A 27,984-nucleotide genomic window follows, 5' to 3' on the forward strand; every position below is an offset into this window, starting at 1 on the left:
AAACAAATAAAGAAAAACATACATATCAGGGTGAATGTTAAATGGTTAAAAGGTGTCGTGATAACAGAAAATATATCAATAAAAATCACGCCGATCAACTTTTTTTCATTTATAACAGAGTTTATTTCAATTTCTGAATTAGATTATTCTTAATCAAGGCCACCCATAATTTTATCATCATATGAATTTATCTTTGAATTGCACTTGCACATCACTAGCTCTTTTGACAGTTTTTGATGAAGAAATGAGTACCATCGATTTCAGGTACATAAAATTTAACAATTTAATAATGTTATCGTAATGCAAATGTCGAATATGGAATATTCAATTCGATACTATTTTTTTAGTTTTAAATTATTTGTTTGCAACGACATAAGCGAGTTCCACTATTAGGTAAATTTTAATAGTAGGTATATATTTTTTTAAACTTTGCAAAGCATTCATTATTTCCCCGTACTTATAACGTAATGAAGAACCCTTTGAGCGTATCGCTCATTAGTAGTTTAAAAATTAAAGTATAACAATGCGGCAAGCATCCGTCCAGAGTTAGTTTGTTAGTTTGTTTACAAGTTTGTTCAAACACCTCCACCGAGCTGGTTAGTTCTGATATGAAGTTAATTAATGATAGTATAGAATGATTATGGATATGGTAGTGTGTTTTTCGAATACTTGGTAAATTAATAAATAGCCAATTCGAATTGAATTTCAATTATTTTTTTTAACAATTGATTACTAATTATAACATCTTACGTGTAAATTATGTTTTATTTTCATCAATATTTGTTACAAAGTCTCAGGATTTACTTTTTCCTGTGCGTAAAAATAATACAGGTAGCAAAATAAACATTATTATAAACACAGTGTACTTAGTTTAATTTTCCAAGAGGTGATGATAACATACTAGCCTTGATACATTTCGAAAGATGGTTATACACGAAATAAATTACTGGATGTATTCTTAATAATGTAAAAAACTGTAAAACATCGTATTTTCTTTATTCCTTTTATAATAAAAATAAACAAAGCAAAGCTCATCGCAATTAAAAGTCCCTTACGCGATACAACACTTAAATTAAATATACCAGTAGCTGATGTTCAAACAAATTAGGAAATTCCTAAAAGAATTAAGTCGAGCGTATGGTGAAATCGTTTAATTTTCACGCCTCCTTGTTAATACAGCCATGTGAAAAGCCTCGGGTGTTCTTAGAAATTTTAAATTGTATTGAATGTAGTATTGTGTACTTTGAATATGGGGTCGACATTTACAAAGGGAACTCATAAAAGGGAACATCAAGAAAATGTTTTAATGCTTACATAGATTAATAGTTATAAGAAACAACATACTTAATGTATAACCTGTAATGAATTAATTTCAACGAATTAAAATATTTTCTCTAGTCTATGATTTTTCATCACATACACAATGCAGAGAAAAACATGAATTATGGCATCACATTTTTTTTATTTATTGTAGACAAAGCATACTTTATATTTATTGTAGCTCTCTCAAATCTTGAATTTCAATATTTATAGAATTAGTATAGGTACATTATATAATGTTTATATACACAAATTATATTTTAACCATTCCAACAATATGCTTCTTTCTTTTACTTAAAAAAAGTATCCGCATCCATATTCTTGTAAAATAAACATCTGCCCTTAAAATAATAAAATGCTGTATTTGCAATAGACGTTTGAGAGCTTAATTATAATGCAAAGAGAGGCCTGTCCGCCATGACAGATTCACTGTTTACACAGAAAAGATCAAAAAGGGACTTACCTTCCTGCTAATTCCCTTTTTCTTTATTCCAGCGCCTTGTTATAAAACGATTTGTTGATTTTAATAAATCACTGCTATTTGATTATTTCCTATTATTGATGAAGTTGCATCGTACTGAGATAATATTTAATATTGTTTTGAAAATTTCTTGAATGTCATTTTTTTCAAAATTATCACTGTTGTTTTTTAGTACCTCCAATCCTCCAATCCTGTGTCTATAAACCTTTTGCGTTTAAAGCATGGGTTTAAAGTATCGCGTTCTGAAGTCTTTCCTTTCTGGCTATGTTTTAAAAGCCGCAACATGATGCATACTAATCTTATTATAATCAATATTATAATTAAGTACAATGAAGCTATAAATTAATGTTAAAAATTACTATTCAAAACAAATTCCAAACGTCACGCTCGAAATTTGACAGTACCTCTATGTTTAGGACAGGTTCGTAAAACATTCAAAAACAATGAACACCAAATTACAAACGGTTACAAACGATCTCCATATCGCAAGCCCCATTCAATAATTCTGCAAAGCCATCTCGTTTCGTACACATAAAAAGAAATAATGTCCCTGTCATAATCCAATCCAATTGTCATAATTTGTAGGCGGCTGTTATCCGATGTTTATTGTTGATTTTATTAGACTCCGCGTTCACAGAGCATCGGGATGATAAAATTGCTCGTAAAATCCTTACATGTGTATCGGCTTGTACAACGAATCTACCCTTTAATCCCTCGATGTACATCGTGAATATTGATAGGACCAATCATACTAACTTGGATGATTTCCCTCGCAAACAATGGCCTACAGTTGGCATACGATCAGGTGCTCGATAGACAGCCCGGAAAACTGTCTCTGTAGTTATTGTAATGGCTAGTGTGTTTGTTTCAGCTCATATTTGTTTAGACAAATACCTAGGTGAAGTGTTTTTTTTCTGTTGCCTCCTCTTGTATTAAAAACCCTACTTAAAAAAACGATTTTCAAACTTTAGCTCTTATCAGGGGAAAAAAGTGTTAGCTATAAACTTAGAAGTTAGAGTATATAAAAGCTATATACTTTACAATGACAGTCTTACTTCAACAAAAACAATATAAACGAATAAACAATCACAAATGATTTATAACGAAAGATATTTGAACTGTAATCTACTTACTGAATAAGAAAGAGTTTAAAAGGAAATACAGTTCCGATATGATAATGCTTCGTCAGCAGCCATTGTGCTCAAATGAATCGGCTTTACAGTGAATAGTATAAAAATTACATACTTCAATAGTTCATTATGAACCGTTTATTCTTCTATGAGTTCCTTCAATTGGCCATTTTCCGTTCAACGTTTTAGCCGTTTTTTTTAGTAGCGAGTCAACGGCAAACGTTTTGTTTTAAGATCATAAAATGTATTCTTGAACCTTAGAATAATTTACTAACATCAAGGAAGATTACTTAACACTTAATTTCTAGTTGGACTATTGTATTTTATGTGGGTTAACTATATTAATATTAAATAGACTGAAGTATATACTTAGGTAGTTATATTTTAGTTGTCATCCCTGTATAAATTTATTATTTATTGATCATGATGACGGCCAGCAGCAGATTAGTAGGTGGATTGAGAAGCAGCGTTAAAAAGTATTTGGAAAGTCATTGAGCTTTAAATAAACCAAACATGTTTTATTTGTAATTTTATTGTATTACAGTTTAATTTACCAAATTATACAAAATCAAAGTTTATTTTGTAGCCTAATAATTAAAAATATATAAAAAAAATCAAGAGCCAAAAAGTAAGAAATTCAAGAAGGTTATGAAAATAACATAGTCTAATCGAAGTTAGGTACAACAACATCCAAAATAAACCTTCGTCTTATCACAAATACGTTGTTATTCGGTTGACGTACTACTCTGGAAATCAGCTCATACTCACCACTGTACTCCTTTCCGACATTCCTGACAACCACAGAGCAGCTTTTGGTTGAGAAAAGTGATACGTGTGGCTTTGCCATAAGGTCTAAATTCGGGTGATTCGCAGTTGGATACACGGAGTACACAGCACGGTCGGGGAAAACAACGAAGCAGTTTGTGAGAGTGTCGGCCGAATGAATATGGGGGATGTCAAAAGATGTCCCAATCAATGGATGCTGCACATAGCGGACGTGTACATCGCTTAGACGAACCTCGATATAGCAGAACGCTGGAACCAAAATGTTAATTAAGTATCACATTGCATTGGTAGTAAGAGACGTTGGATACCTCTGTGGTTTTTTATAGAAGTATCAATCTAGCAAGGCATACAGAAGTCTTTACTAGACAGTAGAGAAAATTATTGTTCAGTGAAATCAAATGTTAAATGTATTTTATTTTTGTCCCACAAGAGTACAAGGGACGTAACTAATGTTAAGAAATATTTAGGTTTTTGCAAATTAGGCTAAAGCTATTCCTATATCTTAAGTACAAGTCGAAGCTTTATTAATGTTATACGGTGGCAATAATAAAAAAAATAATCAGAGAAGAATATTTACATTCTTACCTTGACAAATGAAAATCGACACCAAAAGGAAAATTTTTGTCACCATTTTAAAATCTTCTTGACAATCGAAACAAGGCTATACTTAATAAATAATACTGTATTAATTAAAATCTTATATATACTCAATAGTATCAGATAATATAATATTATTAAATATTATGAAATCGTATTGTATCAATTAAGTAGGTATTCCCTTAGAGACGGATATTTTGATATCGTGACTACACAATATACATGCATATTATGGCATTAAGTTGGTACCTATATCAAGATCAACTGTATTTAGGTGAAGAAACTAAAATTATGTTTTGAAACTATTGGACATTGTTGTTATGGCCCATTATGGCCTCAAGGCATAGCTGCAAAGACATGTACGTAAAATAGTATAAGGACGCAGTCGTGCAGACAGGCGGTGAATACTGAATTTACAACGCCGGCCCTTCTCCCATTACGATACGCACAGGCGATACAAGTATCCTGCAAGTCTCGGAGACTAGTTATAGCCGCGGAATATCTCACATACATTGTACCGGTAGCGTAGTGTGCGAGCCTACATACAAATGTATGTGAGATACTCCGCGGCGACTAGTCTCCGAAACTTGCAGGATACTTGAATCGCCTGTGCGTATCGTAATGGGAGAATGGCCTACTCATCATTTTGTTTATGCATATTACTCGATAATTTATTATTATCTTCTTATATATAAAAATGAATCGCAAAATGTGTTGGTAAGCGCATAACTCGAGAACGGCTGAACCGATTTCGATAATTCTTTTTTTATTATATTCCTGGAAGTACGAGGATGGTTCTTATGTAGAGAAAACGTAAACATGTACCACGGGCGAAGCCGGGGCGGACCGCTAGTTTAAAATATCAATGTGACAATTGACAACCCTCGCGTCTTTTAGTGTACCGTGTGCTCCTAAACGCCGCGCCGGGAGTCGGCCTACTTCTCTCTTTATACTGTGGTACCTATTTATTTTAGTTTTACTAAGCTACTCGATAGGCAAATCACCTGTCTATGTGGGTGCGGCCTAAGCAATAGTTAATATTAATAAAAATCATTAATCATTGTTGCCATGATAGGTATATTTGATAATAATTATCTAATCGTTTCATTCATTGCCTGTTTTATTACAATCTTATCATTTTAACTTTTGATCATGCATGTATTTAATAAGCATAAAATAGAAAATATCAGCACTATTTTATTACTCTTTCAAGAATAACTGATTCAATCATAAGAGCATATTTATATCATTAACGATTGAAAAAAATATTTACTTTTACGAACTTAGAGTACCTACTTAGGTACCAAAAATTTCTCTTCAATATATGACTCTTGAATATACGTAATATTTTCAGGTCTAAGGTATAATATCAAAACCAAGAATTCCATCAAAAGTTTTGAAAGTTTTGCAGCTAATATAAGATCAAATCTCTAAGGCGCACACAGCACGTGCCGTCATACAGTCACAGAAATTATAATCTGCTTCAGAAACTGGGAACTGTGGCAACTTGAGGACATTCGAAGATTTACTAGCAAATTAGTTTAATTAGTGTCGACTGCGTATTAGTGCATTGCAACGTGTATCGTTCATAGCGTTCATGTATTTTCATTCCTTAGAATTTCTTGTCAAGTCGGTATGCTTTTTCAAGTTTGATTCATATTTTGTTATGTATTATCTATATGGTGTTGTTTAAAAGATTGGCAAAATACATTATATATTTTGTGATAACATAAAACATGTGTGATTTTATTTAAATGGTGGACAATAATATACAAACTAATACGTTAACTAAAATGTCATTTAATACTCAGTTATAGGTATCGTGACTTTATACAATGAAACTTTTGATACAAAAAATAATCAATAAATATCACAATAAGTCCATATTACATAGCTCACACATAATATCACTTGAAGCCAATACAATTCAGAATTCAGGTATCTAATTAAAGTCAGATTCGACAACTTCCAGAATGAATCTTCGCCTCGTTACAATAACGTCGTTATTCGGTTGACGCCTGATTGTTGAAATCAGTTCGTACACACCGCTGTACTCCTTTCCAATATTCCTTACAGATAATGAGCAGCTTTTGAAGGGGAAAATTTTAACTTGTGGCATGGCCATAAAGTCCAAATTCGGGTGATTGGCCGTTGGATACACGGAGTAAGAAATACCATTGGGGAAAATAACATTACAGTTTACGAGAGTGTCGTCCCAGCGTTCAGCCGGTATACCAAAGGATGTGCCAATCAGTGGATGTTTTATGTAGTGAACGTTTATATCGTTAAGACGAATTTCCGTCAGGCACAGAACTGAAACAAATAAACATAACTTTTCAATTATTTATTATATTCTTTAGTGGAAAGTCCTGATCCCTGTAAGGAGGGATTCTGTCAATGTAAAGTTTTTAAAAGATGATCACAGACAATATCGTTTTGGTTAGAGCTTGTGTGATATACAATCTATATCTACTGAATAAAGATCACGGATCACGGAAATATGATTCGTTTTTCTTTAACTTCTCTCACATGGATCTGTATTGCCTGTTAAGGAGCAAGTATTAGTTATAGCCTAATTATGAATTACTAGCAAGGTAGACCCATTTAAAAGAATGTTATAAAATGACTTTCTTATCTAAGGTATCAAAATATTATTCTTTTACAGAGGCAACAGTTAAAAAAATATAAGAAGGATTATTCGTCGTAAACACAGGTCGTAAACGTACCTTGACAAGTGAAAATCGCCACCAAAAGCAAAATTTTAGACACCATTTTGAACCGAGTAGACTCACGCTAATACAAATACTAATATAATATAGATAAAATCGTTATATACCCTATTCAGTATCAGATAAAGTCTTGTGAAAAATTTAAATAATATGATTATAATCTTAATATGATAGAAATCAAATATTAGTAGCTCCTTTGATACCGTGACTCTACACTTATGTAGAGGTATAACCATTTTAATATTACTAAAACTTGTGAATATAATAATAAAATACTATTATAAAGGCGAAAGTTTGTATGGATGTATGGATGTTTGTTACCTACTCTTTCACGTAAAAACTACTGAACCGATTACAATGAAATTTAGCACACATATAGAGGGTAACTTGGATTAACACATAGGATAGGTTTTATCCTGGAAATCCCACGGGAACGGGAACTATGCGGGTTTTCCTTTGAAAACGCGGGCGAAGCCGCGGGCGGAAATCTAGTAATATTATAGTTCTACTCGTCATATACATATACGAATACAAAAGGTTTTGTAAATAATTAGAATTTCTTATCACGTTTGTTGAGAATGCTCTCTACATCGATTTAGGTAAATATTGCGCTCTTAAACTATTATTGGAAATTATTTGAGTAGTTTCCATCGAAGCTTATTATTGATATTTTTTTTTACAATATAATATGTTCAACAAGGAGAGGACCATTGTTAGAAACTTGTGGGTAGACTATGTAAATACTAAGATATGCTGTGTGACGTAACTCTGTGAGACAAAAATGTTTGGCGCTTTTTTGAACTTCGCTCATAGGTAATACGGTTCAAGATCATGAACATCGCTCCTGTTAAAATATAATTCATCTTAAATTGTCACTAATTCGTATATTAAGATCAAGTTTCCTTGGCATCATAAAAAATAGCGTAATGCCCCTTCTTCGAATATCCAGTACAGTACAAAATTTTGTAGAGTCGCAAGTGTGTAGTCATACCACGGGTGAAAAACTAGTTATCTGTGAAATAGTGGTCTCGATTATTTTATCATCAAAAATGTTCGATTCAAATTTTCCATGCATGTAATTTTTTTTAATAAATATAAATACTTTACCATGATTTATTGATTCATTATCTATTTAAGGATCTTGATCCAATCTTGAATACGTGACTTATTGTACGTGTATTTGATAAAATATAATAATGTGTTCTCCCTCTCTAAATTAATCTGAAAATACATGGACGATAATGTGATTTAATTATAATATCTAGACGAAACTGTGGCAGTGTCTAAGGAACTAATTATATTATATTTCATTCAGTAACTGATATTTTGAGATGAAATTCAAGACATACAAACGTATAGTTTAGCTTCTTTCTGAAATGTTGCTTTCTAAGCGTTGCATGTAGGTATTTAAAAAGAAAAAATAATAATTAAAACGTTTTTCAATGGTGGCCGATGTTTGCGTGACAATCTTTAGAAACTGTAATTTTAAGTATCAAATAATAATTAAGGTTTTTGAATGTAAGTATTATTTTTCATAAATGAAAGCAGAACAAAGATGGTATCCATAATTATATTTATTTACGCTAATTTGACAAGTGGACCGGTAAGAGGGTGGGTTTTAACTGTTGGGAATTACTCATTTAATATTAAATGTTTAATTTGTAAAACAAATGTTTGCATTCGCTCTTAACTTGATTAGCAGAGTTTTTGCGGTCGAACGATTTTGTATTATTTATAGGGCTGCCTTTTGACTTTTTAACCGAGTTTAAAATGTCTACATGGGCTTCGTCTAATAAATTAATACTTTTTTTATTGAGAAACATAAAATTTTGATTGAGTTTGTTTTATAAAAATGGGTAGGTAAATCTGAACCATAACTAATTATAGATACTAATTTACTTTATCGAATGAAAAATACATACATACCTATGTATATATAAAAAGCGAAATTTTAAGAATTTTGACGACTAATACGAGGTAACAAGTGATACTAATTCTTTGAAATCATTATAATATCAATTACATAATCATCAAAAATGTATGATAACTATCTATTTCATTTAAAATATCAACAAACAATAGATAACTTATACGACATCGTGATATACAGTTTTGATAATATTTTTACGTTTGTCATATAATTCGCCGAAATTAATTATAATTTGAATTTGATATTTTTTAAGGCATTCAAATGGTCCCGCCTCGTGATCGAATTTTTTCTATTCTTTATTTTATAACGAACGTGGACATGATTCACAGTAATTTATTACCACAATTAATTCACAGCAATTTATTATAACAAATTATACAATGTGTAAAACGGAGTGCTCAACTTAGTATTAATAAATTAATTTATAAATAGTAAAAAAAAACCTACTGGCAGCCCCAGAGTTGCGTAGTGGAGCGTATAGCGACACGGCATGTAATCCACTGCGCTCGGTACTTCGTGATTGGGTGAAATTGACCTTTTACTGGAAATTATCGACGAATTTTTATTTATTAATATGTTAAGATTTAAAATCACTAGCTGTATACCGCGGGTTTATCCACCTTTTTATAATCACAAGTAATAAAATTTTAAAATCACTATCTGCGCTCTTTGGGTTGGCCCGCCGTTTTATAAACAGATTAGATGTATAAAACGGCGGTTTATAAAACAGAAATTATAGTAATGAATGCGAGATGCTAAGATGTAATTTTCAATTAGAATTTTGTTTTTTTTTATGCTCGACAAACTGCGATCTTTCTGTCATAACTTGTCTATTTATCCAGATTATAGACAAAATTCAAAAGTATTTCCTTACAAAAATTCTAAAACCTTCTTTACCTACCAGGATGTTTGTATTCAAACCCCACTTCGGTTTACTTAGAACGCACTTGGAACTTAAGACATATTCGGACAAGTATACAGACGGAACAGTGCATACAAGTTGGTGTCACGTAGTCCTTGTCACAGGTGCAGATTTAAAGTTAGAACTTAGCGAGTCAGTTTGTACGTTGTGTCCACCTGTGATCACAACTTGGCAATAAGCGTTATAACTTATGTGTGCAGCTGTGGACTGGGGATAAGCATAATGTATGTGCTGTGGATTATGATTGGACTGTGGTGTGTCAATTACAATGTAGGATGCAATCCTATAATATATGAAGTTCATATTATATGTGACTAGCAAACCGGGTGAACTCCGTTTCGCCACCAGAGACACCTTTTCTTTGCTATAAACCTTACGGAGCCCGAGACCTTTCCAACGAATGCAAAACCGTGGAAATCGGTTCATGCATTCTGGAGTAATAGCGTCAGGAAGGAAACCCCGACTTATTTTTATATAGTAGATAACTAGAGCATGTAATAATATGTAGTCAAGCTTATAAGTGGGAGCTTATAAGCTTACAAATAAATGAAAAATAATGTGTTTGAGTTATTACTATAGAATGAAATAGAATTGGATGGTTTCAGAAAACTTAATTAAATAATAATCGCTCCATTAGAATGTTCATTCAATTCCACATTGTAACAAAAATGAAATAAACAAATTTCTTTAATTCAACCAGTATATGGTTCTTGATGTAACAACTCAATTTCTCAGCTTAAATTAGGTACTTCAAGTTTAGAATTTCAAATTATAGGTTTGACGCAGAAAAACCGTGGGTGTCGATTTATATGAATGTAACTGGAGAGTGGAGACGTATTTTCAGATGTAACCTATAATTTCTAAATAACTACTTACTGGTTGCAGTATGCTTCACTTCATTCATACTGCCTTCCCTTCGTATTTTTATTTCATTTTCTATTTAGAGTGAATTTACTACATTAACAGTGCCATTGTAATGTTTCACAAGTACCTACTGCATAAAGACAGTATTCCTGACTTGTCTTCTATTATTTCTTTACAATGACAAACTGAGCACGAAGCAGAAACAGTGAATTTGTATGCTCCACTAAATGAAATCAAGGAATTTGCTAAGTGAAATCAAAATGACAATGACATCAAACGAAATGGGGTAAGCTGGAATGATAGCGATTCAAAACGCGTGCCCGTCCTCTCGTTCGTTATAACGTGTCACGTAAAACAATTTCCAGGCCCCTTATCCGAGCCTGCGCGTAGAATACAATACAGTGACTACAATACGTAGGTGAGGTGGCGACAGAGGTTTTGGAAAATCAAAACCGATAGCATCATGTGTGGGGTATCTTCAGATCTGTCCCGCCTAAGCCGTCTGCGACATGTTTAATTAATGTTCAGATGGATGAGACCTTAAGAAACGCTACGACAACTTCTTGTTGAACATATTTTATATTTACAGGATATGGAATAGAACATGAATTATCGTGAGATGGATCCAAAAGCTTTACACTATAGTTTTCAAACTAATGTACATAACTACGTTTAGATTACATTTTTTAATTACTTAATAAACCATTTGGATTTTTATAAATAAGCCACAAACATATTACAAAAAGATTAATATGTCAATAATTATAGATATGACAGACAGATTAATCTGTTCTTCACAAAAGATCGGAGAAACAAAACCATCGTTTATTAAAAGATAACAAAGGAATCTATTGAATGTGATATTGCGCCAAAACCATCTGTAAATAGTTGATCTGTAAGTAATACAAACCACGCGCTTCATTGTCTCTCACGTCTGAAACTGACTGAAAGCTAAGCGGCTTGGTCGATGAACTGTCGGCGAGTTGCTTCGACCAAATTACCGAAAGATTCTCTTTATTTAGAATGACGTTGACGTGTCGAACGAACAGAAGAAATCAATTTGGAGGCTAAGATTTGTTGTTAGATTGCTCAGATGAGTTTTTGTTATTTTCTTATTACTTTGTCGCGTAGATTGTAAATGAATGGGTGGTGCTTTTATATCATAAGAAATAATTAATGGTATTTTATGCTCATTTTCTTTCTTCTTGTTTAGTCTTTAATATACTCTGAATTATTGATGTATATTGAATTATATTTCACTTGTATATTTTGAACAATCGTAGCCCTAATTACTTTTTTAAACTGTTCCTAGATCATTATAAATTGTTGTTTGGTACTGATGTTTTTTATACTGAAAATTTTAATACATACCTTTTTAGTCTTCCCTGCTAGGTCTTATTGATACGTATAATAACTTTGGACATCTTTCAGATAGATTTTGAGGATACACTTATTATTTTCATCCTGCATTATCTTGATAGAAACCCTCATAAACAAAAACTTAAACATTTACAGTCCAGCACAAACCATTGCACCAAACATTTTTGCTTGCAAATAGCACAGCAATTTAATATAAGAACTTCAAGATAAATTTCTGACCTGATAAAAAATGTATCGGGGAGGAAGTAACGAAAAAATGTAAATAAATAGCCGTAAATACACGACAGCGTGTAGCTAATGGCACGAACTTGGCCAATTTGTTGTAAAATTGGAACAAACAATTTTGGCAAATATAACTCCAGTACAACACCGCACTCGTATAAATAATGAAAACGATTGTGGAAATTTGAGAATAGTTAGATCAGTGTTATTCTAATTTTATTTATTTTTTATATAAACATTCATCATCATCTTTTTCATCTTTTTATGTGAGTGATGAAAACAAAGAAGAATAACGTAGGTACCGCGTAAGATTAGTGTTTTGTTGAACAATTTCGATATTTCAGTTTATTTTGTTTATTATTACTGAGCAAAAGATGCATATAATATTTTGAAATGATCCTCTATAAATAAATATGGACGAGTAGAAATCAATAGCTATATTAGGTAGGTACATTTAATAGATATATATCATTTTAGCAGCACAGTATTTGCTCAAGATACATCAAACTCCTATGCTTTAATTGCTCTTATGAAGGTTAACGATGACTTAAACTGTAATATAAGCAAACACGGGAAACAATAACGACCTCCTAAGTACCTCTGCAAGTTTGCATGTCAAAGTTTTTACAAATATACGGGTATTGATTTGAACCGGTACTGCTGCTTTTTTAATTGTTCTCAATTAAACGTTATTTTTTATCACTTATTTTCATTGTATTTACAAATAGTCCTGTTAAAGGTTCGTATTATTATTAGTTATTTTTTATATTGTGAATTTAATTTAATCCAGACATTTAATTTTTTTATTAATATAGTGTAGAATTGTACTTACCTGATATTAGACGGTAGGCATATTAAAATAGATAACAATATAAAATAGATATTTAAAATAACATAATTCTAAAGTAGACGTTTTATAATATGTATTAGTAACTACATTAAAGCCTGTTTACACATTGCAATATAACGTGGACAAACGCCCACAATGTACCCACGTATGTTTCCACCAAAACATACGATACATTAAGTTGGACTTGGGAATCCTACTCAAGTTTCAAGACAAAAGCTGGAAGGATACGACATTTTGATAGATGATTGCTAACGATTTGGGTCTTAATCATCCTAAGTGCTACTTTTTGTGTGATAATTGAAATGCGATTAATTGGAGATATCGCTTGAGATTATCATAGATGGATGGCAAGTATTGAAAATTTGGATTTGCATGTTAATCTGAGCTTAAAATAAAAAATGAAATGTTCAGATTTCGATCACTAGAAATAAAATAGCCGGATATTTTTCAAAGGATACACAATTAAAAAAAAATCTGTTACACTACCGCTTCTGTGCTATCTGTGTAAATTTTAGCCTTTGAAAAAACCCCTGTGTAATATTTTGAAAACCAATTTCATTTAAAACACATTTCTACCTCTATATTTTAATGCCAAAAAGCTTCAAAATTTAAACCTCAAAGTTCACGAACCACATTCGATTTAAATACTAATGTACCTACCTACAATCAAATAATAACTTTTTCGTATGAAAGCGACTTAAGTATAATGACATTACAGTAATGACGTCTACACGAGCGCCGCTGAAAAGGTTTGCAATTAAATTTTAATGCGATACTCTGGTTTCAGTGCATTCATACTAGGGCTTAACAGTACTGTTCGAGCACTTTGTTCGCCTTTATGGAACTTAGTAACATTATGTGGGAATTGCGAAAGTTCAAAATGGTAACCGTTTTTAAAGTTGCGTCGCTAATGTGTGTAACGTTTTGATTATCATTTTTTTAAGAGTAAAAAATCTTAATTACAAAACTATAATATTGAAAATAAAGGCAATGATTTGTGTATTTAATATTTAAATATTTACTTTTATATTTATATAAAGAAAGTACTCATCAATCTATTTATTTACCTAAGTTTTGTTACCTCTAGAAATCGAACGCCGACGAAACAAGAACCTAGCGGCTGTTACAGGAATGTTAGAATTTACTTATAGGCAAAAACAGGTACTTTTTGAAGGTGTTTTTTTTAATTTCTTTGCCAAATAACACATTTTTGTGCCCTATGATAAATAAAAAATAATGAAATAATTATAGCAATAAATTTTCCAATACCAATTTAAAAACCGTTCAAAATTTCTACTTATTCTTATTACTGCAATAATGCTAAAATACTACACAGTTCTGAATTTAAGTTGATTAAATATTTCTTCCTTCCAGACAAAACTTTACCGTTTACGATTATTTAGTGAGGATTTTAATTAGTACAAATGAGTTTTACATTCAATGAAATTAACTTGAAAATATTCTGCTTTTAAATATATTAAACTAATTAAGCAATTAATAATTTATCAAATTTTGTGTAAATCGCCATAGCATTCATGATTTTGAAAGCTCTTGGGGATACAGAGTATATTTTATTGATTTTAACAATACTATATTAATTATTATTCTACGATAAAACTAGTTTCGTACTCAATTATAAAATATTTAAAGAGTAAAATATATAGCCAATAGCTTCCAATACTACTTTTTTCGTTGCAGAGAATGTTGATAGTTAGATTAAAAAAAAGTTTGAACATTTCAGTCGGTGACATTTTTTTATTACAAGTTTTATTCGCATCTTCGATGTGGAATATTGAAAAATAATTTGGAAAATCCAAAAGTGCACGCCTCATAATTTTTTTTTAATAAATATTTATTAATTATTATTTTTGTTTATTTAATAACAATTAAACCACATCGAATCAGACCCTGAAAAATGAAAGGGTTCTATTCCTGAGCATACTCAAGCGTAAGAGAAAAAAAAAGACTCGATTAGTAAAGTATTTCGGTCGCTATCGTGTTAACAAGAAAAAGGATCCGCACATACAGACACACGGACGTCCAAGACAGAACTTTTTTAAACTGTTTTTTAACTAGTTTAAATAACAAAAATGACATCAAAAATATCATGAACGTTAAAAATAGTGTTTTTTCTTAATATGTGTGTGTATGTATTATCTTACAAGTGCAATGTATGATACATAAAGACATTTTAAGTTTGAAAAATCAGATGTTTTGCGCGAAGTGACAGTAGTACCCACCTCAACGCTTCGCTTATGAGGCGTGCAATAATAACTGAATTCTCGAAATATCAGAGCTCAACTTTCATTCAGGCTCTGTATTTGAAGCTTACCTTAAAAGTTCTATTTTTGATGAGATGTTTTCAATTCTTGACTTTGAATCGTATGGAATAAATTGAGTTTTAGAAAGCGTATTACATTTTGTAAATGGTATTATTTCCTTCACTGTATTCAGATATAATCAAGAACCGATTCTGTAGATTTCCATTTTTAAACGCAGTTGCAACAAACATAGCGCAGATGCTATAGATACTTCTATATGTTAACGAGGTAGTTGTGATCTAGTTCAAATCTGAAACATTATGAAAATCTACATAATTAATTGAATATAATCTGAATAACATGACATTAATTTTCAAACAGGCCGTGCATAATTAAGCCCGCTGTGCCATAATACATTTAAAATCTAGACGCATAAAATCAGTCCAATTCTGCGGTGAAAATTCACATCTATTCATTAATAATAATCAACCGTAAATAATTCTGATTTGAAATAGTGTATAACAACGGAATTGAAGGGTAACAGTGTGGTCTAATTATAATTCTAAGCCATTAACCCATTGAGCCCCGAACGGCCCGATTGGTCCACGACACAATAGATTTTCTATTGTGTCTGTGATTCCGGGGCCTGAGTTATTAATAACGATAATTTAATTATAAAACAATAGCAATGGAACTACATATCTCAATAATAAGTTAGCATAAATTGCATGTGAATCTATTAAAATTGTGTTCCTATAATACCTTGTTCAATGTTCATATCACAGAGCTGATGGGTAAAATGTACACCTTAAAAACTTTTGTATCGATGTCATTTCAGAATACATTCGTAAATGTGCGCAAACACTAAATTTATTTACATTTCTATCCACACCAAGTTCACTAATGGAATTCTGTCATAAAACGGAATATGAATACTTACCAACAAATCCGAACTTTTTCCGCAAGTATTGAAACTATAAATTCCCGACCACGTCGAAAACAATTTCAATTCGTATCCGCTTCTAATGGAGTGTTAAATTGATATACGACTTGCTGCCGCTGTTATTGCATAGTAATTTGATTAATTTCCTAACTACGAGTGTTTCCCATTGAAATGTCAATATTTCTTGTAAATTTTAAACTGTAGGTTCAGTGGCAGTTTAATATTAAAAGGTAAATAGGTAGTTTAAGGCTTGCACTGAATTTTCTGCGTGTTGATCTGCGAAAAAATTCGACAGTATTTTGGACAAGATACATATTAATGTAATCTACCTATGTCTTAAAACATATTTGATTGGCGCTTATTAACTCGCGCGAACGTTCCTTAAATGTGGTTTCACTCAGTAGGTTTCTTTTGCATGCTGCCTACCATATTAAGATCACTATAGTTGTCATTAGTTTATTTATTCATTAATATTTCTTTTCTGCCTTTCTTTTGAGTAATTACTTTTTCATTTAAATGGATTTCAGCTAGAGTTAATCAGTCATCTTTTCATAAACAGTATTTAATACTTAAAAAAAATAAAAAATAAACACAAGAACAATAATCACCATTTGATGTCTCACAAAAAGAGCAAAGTCAACAAACCTCGTAGCATCAATTACGTAGATAATTCTCAAAGCAAGCCATAAAGTAGCGAACGAAACCGCATGAGGCCAATTAGCTAGATTAATGCATCGCACTCTGCATCTCACGTAAAGATGTGTTTACCACATTGCTGGAAACTTGCTATTAGCTTGCATTGTACGTGGCCTTTTAATGGATAACATGGACATGGTATTGCAGTAAAATTATTCTTTTTTTTTCATGATTGTTCTAGATAAAAAGAAGCCATTTCTGAGCGTCCGTGACGGTAGGAATTATTACATTAAAATATTACTTGTGAGGATCTGCAGTCATGGAAAAGCATAAACAAAATATTATAAATTATGAAATTTTAATGTTTCAAGTTACATCTTAACGGGAAAATGTATCGTGTAAATATTCCAAATAAACAGGTAAATAGGTACCAGCTGTCTGCACAAACATTCGGTTCCATTTAGCCAAACATTTACCCAATTAGCGACGGATAATAATAGATGTAACTATATACAGTAAATTAAATAACTGTCTAAAATGGACTATTCACTGGGCTACATCTAGTAACAAGAATATAAAGAAATAGGTGTAAAGATATGAAGTGAATTCGAAAAACAAAGATAAAATACGTGTTCACTTCTGTTAATACCTACAAAAGTGCTAATAAACTAAAAGAACCCGCCTTAACAAACCGAATCATTCTGGAACGTTCCAGATCATTCGATCCTTACCTTGAGTGTGATCCTGGCATTATTCCAAGGACAACTTCTCCAAAGTTTTTATTAACGCCTCGTGTCGGTGTAATTCCGGGGCTGGGTTCGCTAATGAATTTCTGAAGCTGAAATCAAAACTTTTCTCGTTTGCAACGTATTCCGTCACTAAGTTTTGACGGATAGGCTTTGTTTAAGCTGTTTTATAATTTTATTTGCATAAGTTATGTTCCGGATTAGTTCGCACGCACGCGGGATTTTCCATTTATATGTTCCTGTTTAATATATTCGTTTTTCTTTCTGCGATCCTATTTAAATAAGTATCGATACTTAATCTAGGAATGATTACCAATTCAAATAAAATTTCAAAATATAATAATGATAATACACTCAAAGATAAATAAGTTGGTTGAAATAGATATCATCTCGTGTCTAATGTAATGATTTTGCACAAATTACAAATTTAGACAGTCATAGTAAATTTTCAAGCCTTTTGGCAACAGAACGAAATGGCTTTTGATTTAAAGTTACTATTATTTTTGTAATTTAGATTTAATGCTTTTTATGCAGGTAGAATTAAAAGTTACGAGGCTAATCAGGTAACTAGTACTGTAAATTTTCCAAAAAAATCTTGAAATGTACGAAGGTGCAAGAACCATTATCGTAAAAACCTCGGCGCCTTAGGCAAAAGATTATGAAGAAATAAAAGTTTTATGACTCGCAGGCGGAATCTAGGCACGATAGGGATTGTACTACTAAGGCTACGATGTATTACGTAGAGCCCTTTGATATAAAAAATAAAGTTACAAGCTTTTATACAAGTGCTTAATCATTTTTCCGACAGCTGTTTAAATTGTAATTCGTGTTTGATTGTCGGTTTTGAATAGTTTTTTTGTATTTTTAAGGAGGTACTTTGTTAAAGTGCATTTTGGAAAATTAAATTGAACCACTTTCATTCCACTCATCAAAACATTTGTTTTAGTAATGAATAATATAAGTGAAACTTGTGAAGCGAAAGGTGTTCAACTCAATATTGTGCAAAGCTTTTGTTTGTATAAATATTGAAACATAAAATATGATTGTCTATACTTTCATGTCCTATTTTATAAATTACTTTATGACTATTATATTCATGTTCATCGTATAATTCAAATGCGAGTTGTTTATTGTATTTCAAAACAAATTCATTTTTAAAAGGTCTTCTGCCGTATCGGTTCTTTTTTTTCATTTTATTCGAATGTATTGAAATACGAAGTAATCTTCAAATTATGAATCCAAAGGGATATAAAAATCTTATTCATTATTATTGTATGAGGTCAGTGCTATAAATAGTAAACACATTTTCCTTATTTATCATAGTCATTATGATAAGATTTTCTGGATCTGATTTTCAGCGAATAACATTTTCCTGTAGCTAAAGCACAAACGAAGAATAGAAACATCAAACTTTTTACATACAAATCCTCTCTGGTCAAAAAATATCATAAAAAACGGAAGGAGACTCATCCAATAGTCTATAACAATAACCTATCAAAATAACTTTATGTAAATAATTGTTTGCTGTTTAAACCTCTACTTACTTCAAGTCTTTGTCTAAAATGTTTCTCATAACATTATAGCGTGCTTGTATTACCTGAGAAACTTTACAAAATGTTTGAGTTTTCATATTATATTAAGTATACAACTTTTAAGAGAATTAAACTTTAATCAATCGTTGAACAATTTCGTTTGAATGAGATACTTAGTGTTATTTAAATCAGGTCTAGTTGAAATAAAGCTTTATAAAGGGTGGGTTTTCAACGGCCTTTGATGATATTTCTTTTTTTAAACTAAAGTAAATAAATTGTTTGATAGAAAAAACTTATCAGGTCACACAAAAGAAATCCTTAATGATGGTTATCTTTCTCTGTTTTTAATAATAAATCTAGAACGTATTTGTGAAAGCAAAACTATTTTATGAAATAAATAGGCCTACACATTACCTCTGAATCTAAAGAAATTTCTCGAAGTACGTTTAATTTTAAATAATGAACGTTATATTAAATCTTATGACGATTCAATAAAGCCTATATTGAATTAATAAAATACGAGTTTGAGTTAATTGTTATTGTGTAGTAGAGTGTATTGTAATAATTCAATAATCTAGAGTCTAGACTCTACGTAGGTAATATTTACTCAATAGTTCGTTTAATTATAAAATGATTCAAATATCCGATCTTAATAGTTTCATAGAAAAGCTGCTAATGAATGGATCTTAAAAGACCTTTTCAGGTGCACAACCGTTAAAAGATTTCTTCAATTCATTGTGCGATAACAAAAGTATCCTATATCGGAGCAAGTCCCTTATCGAATATACCGAAGCCACTTTGCTACTATTAACCCAAATATGACTCCGAATTTTGCACAAAGAGATTTGAGTGCCATTTGACGTTTCCCACAAAATATTTTGAGGGTTTCAAAGAAACCACTTAAAGAAGGCTCCCAATAAATTCCACTGAAGTTAATGGACCGTTTATACATATTCAGCATAAATGAAAAATAAAAATTTTAGCTATTGGTCTTACCTGAAAGGATTTGAAATGAATTTGCAAGTTTTCAGTTATTAACGTTTTGCTGAGCGTTTTTGTTTAAATCTTTTGAAACATTTCTATGATTGTAAAGTCTTACAAAATGCCTTTAGCCGTAATTTTGAAAAACACGAAATATACGATGTATAATTTTATTTTCAATGTACTATACTACTGCTATCATAGGTGTTTTTTGGGTTTTATTTATCACATAATCCTAAATTATTAACCTTGGCAGTGAAAACACCTTCTAGGTAAATCGGAAATTGCTATAACAATTTAAATGTTCAGCAAGTTTCAATACTCAACACGCCCTTCACAAATGAAAAGCAAAAATGCGAATAATAACTGAGTTACTGATAGAGTCTTAATATTTTTTTTTTTCTAATAATTGAAACTATTGCACTATCATTATTGCAGTTTCCTGACCAACCCCCAAGTTTATAAAGTAAATCTTATTACTGATCTCCTGTTAAGATGACTTTCTGATTTCATAAATAGTTGATTTAGTACATCCTGTAAAAAGTCGTTCACAATTAAATTTGCACATTAACTGTAACCTATAAAATAATAACTGCCTATGTAAAAGTATTTACGATAATACCCTTGCCTTTACACATTAATTTCCTTTCAACAGAAATGAAAACATGAAATAGGATCAGATACCGTTATAACACAAAGACTAAAACGCCTTAAGCTCGTCGTTATCATGAAATTATAAAGAAAACAGGTTGGTCGTAATATCTTGTTCCAGTCGTAAATCCACAAGTTATAATTGAACTCCAACTTTAACCAGTCCTCGAGTTGACGTCCTTATAAATATTTATTAAAAATGCTTCTACAGGAATAACAACACTGCAAGTATTTATTCTAGTTACGTTTGCGGAATACGTGTTGGAAATCGTTTGTTGTTTTAATTAATTAGATCACTATGGAGTTCATAATATGTGTGTCTTAAATATAATTACATAAGTAATTGTTATTATGAAATAAATACTATTACAAAAAGGCTGAGTATAAATGTATATTTCGTGGAGGGTTGAAAGTTTTGTGGATCTTCATGAAAAAATAATTAAATTTTCGACATAATATTATGCTCTACCATTCGGATTTAGAACAAGGTAAAGTAGGATGTAGGTTAAAACCTAAACAGTGATGATACTAAGATATTTGTACAATGATTATAGATATAACTTAATGAGAAGACACGCGTTAAAATAAACGCATAACACGAACATAATACATAAATAAATTTAGCTTCACCAGCACGTATTTTAGCTGAACATAATGAGCACTAGCCGAAAGCTGTCAGATAAAATATATTCCAACCTAAAATTTATGCAAAGCAAAGAAATATTTCAGCAATCTCATTCTGCACACGTCACAGACAAATTGTCTGAAAGGCGGTACATTATTTTAATATAACAATTGATCTTGCGGGATACAGTTTGAACTGAGAAACTGGAATTTGAGACGTAACAAACAGGATAGTAATCTTATTTTTATTTTATCAGTTTATAATATGGAAATAAATGTTTGTCTGTATGCCCTTTATAGAATCGAATACTATGCATTTGATCATATTGTGATGATCTTCACCAGAGTGATGAGCAAGAGTCCACGAAGGTTTCTGAGGCGGAATACCTTGCATAAAACTCACCTTGGTTGTTTTTTTTTCTTTAATAACAAACATTTACTTTCTTTTATAAAAAAAAATAATATCTACGTGAAAATACCTTTGTTCCATCGAAGAGAACTAAATTTCAAGCTTCATTTTCTTTTTTATTTGTTAAAAATATTAATAATTTTCCTTACACGCTTTTTTCCCCTCTTAAAAGAGCAATGTCCATAAATCCTATATTTAACAACAACAATGGTATCAAGTCAATTTATTATTTGAAATTTTGAAACTATTTTTCATCAGAGGTTTTGGTCTAGACTTTGATATGCATATTTTAATAAAACCCAAACTCCGGAGACAAATATTATATTGCTATTTAAAATGGGACTTAACATAATATTATATTAGGTTTTCAAGTTACAAAATGTTTGGAATTACAATTTTTACGAAAATTATTTCAATTAAAAATACTTTCTCTTAGTAACTACTACTACTTAGGTACTAGCAACTTAGCTCGGACAAATAAAAAAAATGTTATGTGGTTTTATGAAACCACGGTAAAAGTGAAACTGTTCGAACGATTCCGAACACTGCTTTGTGTAGCGCATGTCGCGTGACGGTCGGCTGCCGAGTTATAGGTATACCTACTCGGCAGCCGCGATACACGCGCTAAACAGACCAAAAAGTTTGAGACGATGTAATAAAAGTTTCACTTTAAAAATATATAATAATAAAAACAACTCATTCGGAAGCAAACATCATAACGTAATTGGATCTTTATCCTATATGGTAAGGACGCTACTCCCTTTATATTACCATATTTCCCTTTTACTGCACCCTATTTATAATACAAATGCGAAATTTTATGAGTAACTCTTGGTCACTATTTGTTATTGCTGGCTGAAATACGAACTTTCTATTAAACGAATATCAAAAACCAGTCAATAAAACAAAATGCTAGAGATACAAGATATTAGATATGGTTAAATTTTGGAAGATCGCAATAAGCCATAGACTATATATAGGTAACAACCTAGGTATATGTTTTCTTTCAAATATAGCAAGATATGAAAATATGAAAAAGCCATCATTCATGAAATGAAAAGAATAGTATTGCAAAACTCGTCGTTAGATCTTATATTTAATGCAAACTTGTTAGACATTTAATTTCCTACAAAAATCGCATAAAATTCCTACGAAGCTTAAATAAGCATTCAAATATTAATATAAATAGAGGATTATCTAACTTCAGCAAAGATTCCAAGTCGGTTTTGCATTTAAACTATTTCAAAGTCTGTATAAAGAAGCTTTAAGGTTTTATTCAAGGATCCTAGACATACGACAAGATATAAATCATTGGTTGAAGATTTTCTTTATCTGGTTTTTCATTTTATTCATTCGGTTCACTGAATACTATTAACTTTTACGGTTACAGTTTATCTACATTCTAGACTGAGAGACTGAACGTACGAAGGAAAATAATAAACATAAGTTGTTGGCAGTTGCTGAAATTAATAGGTGAATATTGAAGTGAAACTTCTTTATCGAGGTTGGAAAAAAAATTTGTGTAACATTTTTTCGTTACGTGTGACATTTTTCCGTTACGCGCCATCTTTGATTCGACGTATTTCTGTAAAGTTGCATATAGCTAGTAAATTATTTTTTGAAAAGTAAGGTCATAAAGAAGTTTCACTTCTTACGTGTGTACACTAGCACACGCACATATTTTTTCTTAGTTACAGAGACGCATATGAAAATCGTGTAAATTTTATTTATAGAATAATGTTTTAATACAAAATATTACGCAATATGTTTCCATTATTTCTAGTCATTTTGATAATAGAACAACAGCTGTGATATGGTTTATTATACACTTATATTTGAACACGAGCGGTGCAATAAGGAAATATAATCCATACTAATATTATAAATGCGAAAGTAACTCTGTCTGTCTGTCTGTTACTCAATCACGCCTAAACTACTGAACCAATTTGCATGAAATTTGGTATGGAGATATTTTGATACCCGAGAAAGGACATAGGCTACTTTTTATTGCGAAATATGTACCACGGGCGAAACCGGGGCGGACCGCTAGTACTACATATATACCTTTTTATATATAATATGTATATTACAATATTGTCAACTTACATATATTATGACTAAGATATTATTCTTTTTTTTTTTCAAGTCTTGACAGTGTCGAATGTAATAACAAATACCTACTTAATACATTTTCGTTTCCCTAAAAACGAACACCTGATGTAATTTATAAATACGTATCAAATACGAAACACGAATACCTATAAAGTTAACATATTGCTTTGAAACCTTCGTCAATTCCATCTGCCGACACTCATTACAGTAACTTTGAAGATATTACAAAGAAACGGAAAAAATGTTGTCAACTCCGAGTAAATAAAACCGTATTGAGAGCGCCCACAGTTTTCCTGCTCAATTCACATGGGAATCGTGAGTATTGGTCTACTTTAATAATAATAATTATGTACCATACGTAATATTAAATTCAAATAAATTAGTATTAGAGACTACAATAGATACTATCAGAGGCGGCGGAAGACCGTGAAATTGACCTCGCGCCTCACACCTGAAAAAAATGTAAAAAAGTATGTGTAAGTGTGTGATTAAGATGAATAATAGCTTGATATAATTTAATATAAGTAAACCAGATATCAATTGTACTAATAAATGCTTTTGATTAATTAATTAAAAAGATACACACAACAAACAACATCATGTGAAGGAGCCCTTATACATTCGAAGATAATTTGTCTCCGCCTGTTACTCTAATTGCTAAACTTTGTGGTTGAAGTTGTTCTGAAAATATTATTTCAAATTATTATACCTAGTTACTTGGTAAGTAGCGTGTTGTAGATATATTTAATAAAATACGTTATGGTTATTGAGTCTGAATATAAAAGCTGAACCAGCAAATGCTTAAACGGAGTTATTCCATAGTTTTTTCTTTCACAATGTCAATATTATGATACAGGCACTGGATGTTGACTAAAAATTGCAGCGCTTTACTTTTACTCTTAAATGTAAATGAAATGTAATGATTATCTCAGTAACTGATGGCATGCGTAGAGCGGTCATGGTAGAGCTTTGCCCATGTTGAAATGAAGCCAGAAAAAGCTGACAAATATTTTTAATTAATACGATCTATATGCCATTGAAATTGAGTTGACTATCACGTAACCGTTTTCTTTTGTAGAAAAAAGTTTAAAATCTAGCAGACTTTGTTCTTTTTTCATAAAATTTCCTATTTTTAAATCTCGATAATGCGCGTAAGATTTTTTTTCATTTAGAGATATTTGGCACTTATTCAATTAGGAAACCAATATTTTTCTAGTACATACAAATAAAGTGGGATATTCAATGTGACCTTAATAAAATGGTTTGTTTCTTTTGAACTCAAGGACGAAACTGATATCAGAATTAGATTGGTTCGGACTCATTTTGCTTTAATTATTTATTTCATAAAAACACCAAAGACAATTGGCGGCCTTAACTAAATGATATCAATTATTGCCACCAGTCAAGTGTTTCATTACCACTTACTCATTTTTTATAAAAAACAATGGTTTTTTTTTGTTCCTAGAACTAGTTACTAGTTACTAGATGAAAGGGTTAATAAAAATGTCGAATTTTAGATTGAACGCAGGACGCAGGACTGTTTTTTTTACGTCAGAGCAAGCAATGAATTTCAAAATCAAACGCTTCTCTACTAGAGATACAACATACCTATAGGCACAGTAAAAATAGCTACAGGTACCTAAGGATTAAATGGTAGCTTTAAATATCTGATTATTCATTACTTCCAAAAATGGCTAAAGAACCACGTTATGGTGTAACGACATAATATCTGTGGTATTTGGTACGTACCACTTAAGTGCAAAATGGTGATTTTTGGGTATGAGCGTTTGAAAGTTTTCACGGTTGCTACAGATCGGAATAAACACTTGAGTAAAACAAATTTATAGATATTATATAGATATTTAAATGTCTAATATGTTCAAGTTTTGAACACTTACAAAAAAAATAAAAAAAATGTTCTAGTTCAAGAGTAATTGTTACTTAACATGTTTGTACCAAAAGAAAAAATGTGAAAATGATGTGAAAATGTCTAAAACGTGTGTACTTAAGTGGATTAGAGCATATTTATTTGTACTCTTAATTAGTATTTATTCCTATTTTTACCTTAATGGAAAGGATTTTTCTTTTTTTTTTCGACGGAGACATAAACAGACATTAAAAAACAAATATTATGGGGAAACGTCTTCCATACAAATAGATTTAACCATATATAAAAACAAAAACGAATAGGAGTGTGATTTGCCACAAATAAGTACTACTCATAAAAAAGCCAGGAAATATTGTGATTTTCGTGCAATATGCAATTCTCTGATACTCTCTCTACAAAGTAAAATCCTAAAAGTAGTGTGTGTGTGTGTGTGTGGTTCAGAAGTCACGGTAGTTCGCTTGCCTGCCGTGCTAGATGCTGCAGGATCGATCATCGATCCCATCAACCGACATGTACCAATGTGTCTTTTTCGGATGCATAAGTAGATTCTCTAATAACCAGAGATACATCTTCTATAACAAGAAAACATCATCATTTCTAATAACAGGAAAACATCGTGATGGCAACCGGGATTTTGGTCTGAAATCACCAACCAGCAGTGAGCAAGCGTGATTACTGCTCATGTCTTCTCCTTGTGAGAAGATGTCTTTACCCTGCAAATAGTTACGAGCTGGATCCAGTCAAATAAAATTTGTTTGTAAAACGTACCACTACAACATTCATTCATAGTCGTCATCACTGTCACTGAAAGTCATAAGATTGTTTCTAGTCGGACCATGAGACAATGATTTGAAATAATCATCATAAATTGGATCACTTATTGGCAGGAGATCTAATATATCTTTGAATTTCAGAGCATCGATATTGATAGGCTCATTAGAGGCCAATGGCAAAGCCACTTCGGAGAATTCTATCTTTTCTCAGTTCTCTTAAACCAGAAATACAGAAACTCTTCATTTTCACTCAAAGAGTGTTTAAAATCTACGTCATTAGACTTTTCATACATCAACCAGAAAATACAGTTCTAACCAAATGTAGTTTTGTCTGTTGCAGTATTTCTTTTGATAAAATGAGTAGTAGTCAATAGTTTTGAAAATGGAAAGAAGTCAGATTCATTAATTAATTTTACATCATGGCGATTGCTGGTCATTTTCATTTATCTCGGGGAACGGAGATGGTGCTGTTTCTTTTTTGAAAGAATCTTTCAAGATATTATACCGTTTTTGACCTGGAAAACACTGAATATAAAATAAGCTACTCTACTTCTTCTGCCAAACAGTTAATAAAATGCCATAAGCATGATGCGATTTCATCTGCACCTCTTTGATTCCTTCATACATAACATAATGGAATGTTCGTCTAGTAGTAACTTTGCGGATTTTCAAATTAAAAGTCCAAAGTTTCTTTTATAAAAGGCTACAGATGCAGTTAAATTTGGAATCTGTAAACAAACAGCAATTATCTTTTAGTTTCATAGTGAAATGCTGCCTTATGCTCCGATTTTTCTAAATCTATTCTAATCTGACATGAAAGAATGAATTTGAAGAGACAAAGAATCAAACCTTGTGCATGTAGGTATCGTTATTTGGCTTTTTAAACATTTACCAATCTTTAAATTGATTTAAAGATTGGTAAACGTTTCTGAACACACTAAGTCTAAGAGATCTTGCATCACATGCATGTTTCTTTATAGATAATAGGCTTGAGACCTTATGTCTGAAGATTTAAATTATGTGCCAAATAACGTTATATTTAAGTAAGGGAGAACTCAGAGAAGACCTGTTAAGTTCACAAATAATTTTATTTGATTTGGTACAAATAAGTTAAGTGATGATAATTATTATTCAAGTTTGGTCTAATTATGTTAAGTGCTCTTACGTTGTAAATGGCCGTTCGTTGATTGAGTATTCGTTTTACAAGTGTATGTTAA

The 27,984-nt window shown here is 31.3% G+C and overlaps 1 protein-coding gene across 1 annotated transcript; it reads right to left on the reverse strand.

Moving 5' to 3' along the window:
- Positions 1-6,118: 6,118 nt before the first annotated feature.
- Positions 6,119-7,116, reverse strand: LOC149902722 (uncharacterized). The gene is made up of 2 exons (XM_090109305.1): positions 7,041-7,116; positions 6,119-6,627 (listed from the first exon to the last, which is right to left on the reverse strand). The coding sequence occupies exons 1-2, from the start codon at positions 7,084-7,086 to the stop codon at positions 6,257-6,259; spliced, it is 417 nt and encodes a 138-aa protein (XP_089965431.1). The 5' UTR covers positions 7,087-7,116; the 3' UTR covers positions 6,119-6,256.
- Between the last annotated feature and the right edge of the window lie 20,868 nt (positions 7,117-27,984).

This window comes from Colias eurytheme, chromosome 14 (genome assembly GCF_061535395.1).
Source record: "Colias eurytheme isolate Ceu_HAF_F1 chromosome 14, ilColEury1 Martin Lab GWU primary, whole genome shotgun sequence".
In the NCBI taxonomy this organism is placed as follows: domain Eukaryota; kingdom Metazoa; phylum Arthropoda; class Insecta; order Lepidoptera; family Pieridae; genus Colias; species Colias eurytheme.

Excerpts from the sequence above, each read along its gene's own strand:
- LOC149902722 (XM_090109305.1), bottom strand. The coding sequence starts at position 7,086 with ATGGTGTCTAAAATTTTGCTTTTGGTGGCGATTTTCACTTGTCAAG. Across the intron at positions 6,628-7,040 it reads GGCGATTTTCACTTGTCAAG|TTCTGTGCCTGACGGAAATT; the intron begins GTACGTTTACGA and ends TATTTGTTTCAG.